This window comes from Arabidopsis lyrata, assembly GCF_000004255.2.
Source record: "Arabidopsis lyrata subsp. lyrata unplaced genomic scaffold ARALYscaffold_2, whole genome shotgun sequence".
NCBI lineage: Eukaryota > Viridiplantae > Streptophyta > Magnoliopsida > Brassicales > Brassicaceae > Arabidopsis > Arabidopsis lyrata.
This window is the reverse complement of record NW_003302554.1, coordinates 15,175,309-15,182,868: the sequence shown is the minus strand read 5'-3', so window position 1 is coordinate 15,182,868 and position 7,560 is coordinate 15,175,309. Positions and strand designations below refer to the sequence as shown.

Genomic DNA, 7,560 nt, shown 5'->3' with positions numbered 1-7,560 from the left:
GGAGGACATACTCATCTTCTCGAAGAGCGAAGAGGAGCACAATTAAGGCGCTACAACAGTTCAAGGACATCGTCAAGAAAAGCGGAATCATGCTATCAGCCAGAAAGATGATAATAGCCCAGCCCAACATTGATTTTCTTGGCATGCATATCAAAGAAGGAAGTTTCACACCACAGGCCCATTTAGCTACAGAACTCCTAGATTTTCCCGATGAAAATCTCACAAGGCGACAAATTCAACAATTTCTTGGAGTAATCAATTATGTGGGAGACTTCATTCCACACCTTTCCAGAATGACAAGACCTCTACAGAAGATGTTGTCGAAAAATCCTCCTTTGTGGGCATCACGACAAACTGAAGCTATCAAAAGTCTAAAAGCAGAAGTGCAAAAGCTACCTCCTTTAAAGATTCCCTCCTCAGGCATGCGTATTCTACAGACAGACGCTAGCGATAAGTATTGGGGAGCAATACTGTTTGAAGAGATGGATGGGAAAAGACAAATCTGTGGATACAAGAGTGGTCGTTTCAAAGATTCAGAGCAACATTATCACTCAACGTTCAAGGAGATTTTAGCGGTCAAAAAGGCTATCGAGAGGTTTGAATTTCATCTAATAGGACACAAGTTTCGTATTGAAATGGATATGTCTTCGTTTCCCAAGATGTTACAGTTCAAGCAGAAGATGGTCCCGTATCAGCAGCTACTAAGATGGAGTGAATGGTTCTCAAAGTACGATTTCGAGTCAGTCTATTTAAAGGGCACCAAGAACACTTTAGCGGACATGCTAAGTCGAAAATCTGTAAAACAAGAAACGCCCGACGAGATACACATGATGGCCAGTTCCTCCGAATCCAAGAAGAGCTACTATGACTTTGAAGCAGACGTACCCAAAGATGTTCATCAACTCATCAGCAGAAACAAGCTTCATGAGCTACTACGCACAAAGATCTTTTCATATCAATCTACCATCCTGACGAACTATGGAGTAAACTGTCATCACATTGTTCCAATGGGAATTCATCCTGACTATCCGTTTGCTCATCTTTACAGGATCGAAAATTCAAATATGCCAGAAGAAGTCCTCTGTTTCCTCTGGTATCTCTGTGCAGTCTACACTGTAGGAATTGCTTTCGACATCCAATGGCTGTACCACTACGTCAACACTGTTCAAGACAAAAGAGACAGCTTCTCAACGTTCCTAAGGTGGTTTTCATCATTGACTGTCTGGAGTGGAAAACTACGAAGATCCGCAAATGCGACGAATCTAACATTCAAGAAGTTGAAGAAAGGTGGACTCAACCCATTCTTCAATCCACATTCAATCTACTTCTTTCATCGTCCCGTTAAGGTCAACCGCAAAACAAGCAAAATCCTTGCTCTTCCAACTCTCATTCATCACGGTGATTTTTCAAGAGGAGTTCGTCCAGATTTCAACCTTCAAGACAACGAAGCATACGAGAACTTTCAAACTCATGCATTTCACCTCAACAATGCAAGACAAACATTCCCCATTCCGTTCATACCTAACTGGGTTTATTATCCAGTCGACTATCAGATGCAACTTGATGAAGATTTACAGTATCACATGATGAAGTTCAACAAAGGAAGACCAAGCAGTCCAAAAGAAGATAAACAAGAGACAACTCCCCAGATGACTTCTCAAGATTACTGTGCCGATTACTTCAAAGACGCTCAATCCCCAGATGATGAAGTAAACGTTGAAGAAATCGAAAAGAAGTTCAAATTCTACATAAATGTTCAACCAGGAGAAGATGCACGAATGATCGAGAACTCGTATGAATGTCCAGGTGATCATTATGGATGCTGCGAAGAACATATGCTGGAGTTCGAAATGGATCATTAAGCGGTATGTTAAATATAAAATATAATATGATATGTTTAAAATCATGTAAAATAAATAATGATGTAAGCGATGATGTAATCGCTGATGTATTGATTATGTAAGCAATGATGTAAGCGATGATGTATCGCTGAGGTAAGCGCTTATGTCAGCGCCTTAAAAACCTCCTATAAATAAGTGTGTACCCCTTGTAAGATTTCATAACTTGAAATATCATAAAATTTCATAATAGCTTTCTCTCTCTAAAATGTTTCTCTAACTTCTCTCTAAGTTTTCCAGACTTCCTACTTTCTTCATAAACCTTGTTTCTTTCTATTCTAAACACAGTCGCGATTCTGTATTGTTCTCTTAAGGTTAGCATAAGTGGTCCGTCAATACGACGGTCGAACACGGCAGTCAATAGTACTCGCCGGGGTTTCACAGTTCCTAATAGTGGGTTGAGCAACACAGAGGCAAGAGGCCCGAATCGCTCCCTTTACCTGGAATATGAACCCTTGCTTGTAAACACGACTGTCGTCTAGACTTAGTCAACACGACCCTCCGCTCGTGCTAGCTTTAAGATTATGATGAAAGTATTTACGTGGATCTTGTTTTGGTTTTATCTTTCACAATAAACATTATGAAAACAAACTCTACTTCTTTTTTTGGACAAAAGAAAGACTAAATAGATTTAAGAGTTAAATATGACTTGGCCATTATAGACGGCAAAAAAAATCCAAGAATTAATGTCGGTTTCGGCATCGGATTCCCTAAAGATATAAAAAAAGAAAAATATCACTCATGTGTAGCATCTATTATTTATTTTCATTCTTTTATTTTTTCATGTTTACGCTATCTAAGGTATTTAAAAATTGACGACATAAAATATATGTATACAATATATTAATGTCCATTAGATCCCATCAACTATTATCATTGACTTGTAAAAGAAGGTAACTCACCTGGCCAAGAGCCTCCGTTGTGGTAGCTCCACCTTGTGTTCTTAGGGTCACAGCCAGTGACGATCCGCCACTCGTGACTCTCCATCGCCGGATAACATATCTTCAACGGCATCTCTCCAACCAGTTCCTCCCACCGGGCCTCAATCAGGTCCATGATGGCCATGGACTGCTCTGGCGTGGCCAATGAGGAAATAATTGCGATACAATTTCCCAACGCAAACCACCTGAAGTCCATGCGGGCGGGACTGACGTTTCCAATGAAGTAGCCACCTCTGAGAGGCATGAAGTCGAAGATCCAATCCGGAATGGAGTCAGGGATGACGTTGAACTTGTTTACTGCGGTGTGTGAGTATTCCTCCGTCTTATAACGGTAAATGTCATTGAGCTGCTGGAAATCGAGCCAAAAGTAGCTTCTCATGTGGAAGCTCAGCGCGTGAAGCCGCGTCACTATCTTTTCCATAAACTCTTTACCCTCAGAATCATGTTTCAGCATCGAGAGTGCGAATCGAAGAGCCATGAAAAAGAGGGCTTGGATCTCGATCGGGTAGCCGTAAATGCCCTGCACAATACATTTCAAAATGAGAACGTTCAAGGGGTTCATTTGCACATGGGATATATGTATATGAATTGGGGCTCATTTTCTTTGAGATGGTCATATTCAAAAGTCAAAAGTATTAGTTTCTTGGATTTATGGAATTATATAGGCAAGAGGATGAAAGCGATCTAACCATCCTACGATCGACCATGGAGCAACCGTCTGCGCAGAGCAATGTCGGAAAAGTATCAAACCCCTCAGAGAGACATAAAGAGAGAATGAGCCTCATTCCCTTTTGGCACTCAGGTCTGTCAGCTAGAGAATGGTCTCCTGTAGACTTAGTGTAAGCTCGGAGGAGAATGATCCACCAAAACCCCGAGTCGACGGGAGCCACCCTCCCTATAGCGCTCTCTCCAAAGTCAGCGATGATCGTATCCGTCTTCTTGATAGGGTTATGGAGAACTTTGAAGCTCGCTGGCATTGCGCCATCACCAAGCTTGAACTTGTCGATCATTTTGTCTTGTCCCTGAATATGAAGTGTCTTTAGGAGAAAGTTCTTCACAATGTCAGGCTCTCCTTTCATCAGAAACGCTAGAGCGCTCGGTACAAAATCACGTACGAATACCTTACAATAGGCAAGAAATATAGTAATGAGGCAGAACACTTTTAATCATAGTTTGTAAATTTTTAAATTGTTCTAGTTGACTTGCGATTCACTCCAATTTTGTTCTTCTCTTTTATGTCTCAAGAGTTCATAAAATTCACCAAAATCAAAACAACAAAATATAAACTAGAAAGAAGCAAAACACAAAATCATACCTGATCATAGTTCAAGACCTCCTCGGAAGCATGGTCGTAGGCGGCGATTGTTCCTACCGGTTTTTCTCGGAAGTAGACCTGAGACCGGCAGAGAGCCTCCCAAGCTTCTGTGACCATCGGGTTAAGGTCAGACGAGTCTTTCATGGAGAAAACCGGAGTATCCCAACCCGACCTACCGTCTAGTGAGTGTGCACTGTCGTAGAGGCTTAAAGACATTTCCTCGTATGATTTTTTCCGCTCAAGTTTAAGCCTTGGACGGTCAAGCAGCCGAGACAGTAGGTCTTCATCCATCAGTTCGGATATCGAGCACACGGAGTTCACTGCTCGAATTCCTTCCCTTTTTTCGCCATTCTGGCATAGGGAGCTCATCGAATTCACCGCTCGTAGTACGTCCCGTTTCTTTGGTCGGTCCATGGAGATAGCTAACTTGTTCAACAAAACTCTTTTATTGCTTCACGAAAAATAGCAAACACCTAAAAAATTTAAGAACACTTGAGAGAAGAAAAAATGACGTTAAGAGAAGGAACCCATATATAGAGAGAGCTAAGCTAGGAAGATATATATCTCACCAATCATCATATCTGATTTTTTTGCATTTCTATTTTATTTCTTTCTTTTTATGTACTTCTTGTGCATATTTGTTATATTTAGAAAATTTAGCTTAATTAGCTTAAATATCTTACATTTTATTTTTTTCTTAATGCTGTTAAGAGATAATATTAGAAGACACATGTATGTATAATGTGATGTACAAATGATTTTATGAGCTACACGTTTGTGTATTTCATTTTATTTTTTCCATTTGTTACATTACAATTTACAAATTTACAATAAGAAACTTATTTTTCGCAAAAGAAGTACTATATTTTACTAACATTAAATTTTAATCTTTTTTTTTTTCTAAGATTTACGGTGATAAATTTTGTTAAGTTCTGAAGTCATAATCCATTTTGATTAAGAAAAATAGTACTATAAGTCTTAGACATGTCCGTTTTGAGGGCAAAAGTTCAGACTACTCGACTACATGTGATGATTCTGTTTATGTCCCTTGAACTATGATTTATTCAATTTACTATATGATGTGAGATTATATAGGGAAAAAAAGTTGTTATATAACAGAAACAGGTCATGAGATAACATTTACACCCTGGTAACCACTCTAAATGTTACAATCCCGGACCTCTAAAACCACCGGTGGCTCGTCAAACTCCGGCGTTCTTGCCGCCTCTTCTGCTAATCTCTTCGCACAACCGACACGGCAACGTATCTAGACTCACTGCGCGGGTTTTCCCGTAGTTCCCCATCAGTCCACACCGCCTCCAAGCGTGGTACTCTGAGTAAGCCACAGGATCATCACCGAGCCGCTTCACGTACGCCGCCAATTCCTGCATCGAGCCGAATTTGCTACCGTCGATCACGGAATGCGGAGGGACAAAGTCTTGAACGTTAGAGGCTCCGAAGTAGATCGGAACAGAACCCGAGTCGAGCGCATAGAAAAGCTTCTCGGTCACGTATGACTCAACAGCTGTGTTTTCAATTGCAAGGACGAATTTGTAGTGTGACATAGCGCAGTGGAGATGGTCATACCATTTTGGCTCAGCATTAGAGTCGGAGACACATTCTGGATACATAGAGAGAGCTGCGTCCAAGCCACCGACATTGTTAAGACACTTACCAAAGGAGTGGTAAGGAATCAGATCGAGTAGGCTCTTTGCGAGACGGTCTCTGGGAAGGAGGCATCTTGAGGAAGACCAATACACCAGAACATCCTGTGCAATGTTTACAACCAAATTAAAAGACGATGAAGTGGAAGAAAAACATAAAGAATTGGAGTTTAACAGGTTTACTAACATTGTTTTTATGTGGAGAGATGTGATAGTTTCTGTTATTATGAAAGAGCGAACCCGCATAAGTAGTTTGGACATCGTCTTTGGCATGGTAGCTGATGAATATATCTTCACGGCCTGAGCGTTTTCTTCCGGCCTCTAGCTCCATGTACACATGGAGCGGATCTCCAACACGTCTCTAAGGAAAACATCAAGAAAATCAGCATCAATGGGATCCAAATAAACTGAAGATAACTATAGTGAAGCAGGCCATTGAAGGATCACACATTAAATAAGAACAAGAACAAGAATAAGAACGAGAATTTAATTTGCCCTGATCACCCAAATCTATGTCCTACTTTCCAATATGAATTGACCAATAACAATAATAGCATTACACAAAGTTTCTTCTGGTTACAATAAGCTCGCCTAGACAATGAAACTCTGAAATTTTCCATTTTACAAACCAAAATTCTTGAACGATATAGACCAGCAATGAAAAACCGGATTAAAACTAGAAATTTTAGCACACAATATGTATCTTTGAGTGAATCATAAAACTAAAAGATCTTCTCTAGTATCTTGAATTGAAAAAAACAACATAAACACTCGATGGTGAACCAGACCATATTCCTCAAAAACTTTAAAATAAGACATGAGACCACAATCAGACCAAGAATTGATAACCTAAATAAACTTAAGAGCAAGAGTGAAGCATATTACATCCAATTTGGGCAATAATAACAGATAGTGTTGTGATCTAATCTGTCCCAATCATCCAAATCTATAACTACTTTCCAAAACACAACATACTTTAACAAAAATTAGCATCAAACAATTTTATTACCTGTAGCGGAGGAGTTGTTGTCTCAAACAACAAAGCATCAGGAGAATCAGCCAAAACCGATGATTTAGTCCACAAACAAGTCATCCCACAACGACAAGAATACAAATTCTCCAAATTATCAGGAATCCAAGTCCACCCTTTAACCAAAACCTTAACATGATCCATCTTAAGCTTACCACAACCAAATTCTTGTAAAGAACCCGAACTAACATTGCCCCAAATCGAATCTTTGTGATTCTCCTTAAACCGAGCACAACCCACTTCAAAGTCCCATTTTTTATAAGCTACGAGGATATCACTGAATGGATCCGATGTTGGATCAGACAATTTCGGTTCCGGGTCTATTGAATGATCCATCGACGTTGAAGCAGATGGGAATTCTAAAATGCCTGTGAAAGAGAGGATCAAGAGAGTAAAGAACATCATTAGTAAAGTGGCCATAGCGTTGAGGTGTCTCATTGGCATGGTGAGATTGATTCCTTAAACCACCGGAGATCCTCGACGTCGCCGGAGGTGAAAAGTCCGGCCAACAGTGGGATGGACTTTTCTTCATTCACTTTTAGCGTAGTCAGTTTCTCTACTACTGGTCCCAGTTACCAAATTACAAATTCCCAAAACGCTGTCGTTTAAAAAGTTTATGTTAATTGGGCTAGGTATATTAGAAGAAACTGGAGCTTTATTGGGCCTATTTAATACTATTTACATGAAGCCCACCCAATTGCTGCTAATTCGA

The 7,560-nt window shown here is 40.1% G+C and overlaps 2 protein-coding genes across 2 annotated transcripts in view; both read right to left on the bottom strand.

Annotated features, from left to right (window-relative positions):
• LOC9323470 (probable alkaline/neutral invertase F) overlaps window positions 1-4,715 on the bottom strand; it is a 9,444-nt gene extending 4,729 nt beyond the window's left edge. Inside the window, exons 1-3 of the mRNA XM_021010215.1 lie at window positions 4,155-4,715; window positions 3,529-3,960; window positions 2,440-3,359 (exon numbers count right to left, since the gene is read on the bottom strand). Of these exons, the coding sequence (XP_020865874.1) occupies window positions 2,772-3,359; window positions 3,529-3,960; window positions 4,155-4,568 (1,434 nt within the window). The 5' untranslated portion in view covers window positions 4,569-4,715 and the 3' untranslated portion in view covers window positions 2,440-2,771. The remainder of the gene's footprint in view (window positions 1-2,439; window positions 3,360-3,528; window positions 3,961-4,154) is intronic.
• Window positions 4,716-5,196: 481 nt separating this feature from the next.
• Window positions 5,197-7,521, bottom strand: LOC9323469 (alpha-(1,4)-fucosyltransferase). The gene is made up of 3 exons (XM_002887359.2): window positions 6,828-7,521; window positions 6,006-6,179; window positions 5,197-5,923 (listed from the first exon to the last, which is right to left on the bottom strand). The coding sequence occupies exons 1-3, from the start codon at window positions 7,290-7,292 to the stop codon at window positions 5,357-5,359; spliced, it is 1,206 nt and encodes a 401-aa protein (XP_002887405.1). The 5' UTR covers window positions 7,293-7,521; the 3' UTR covers window positions 5,197-5,356.
• Window positions 7,522-7,560: the final 39 nt, after the last annotated feature.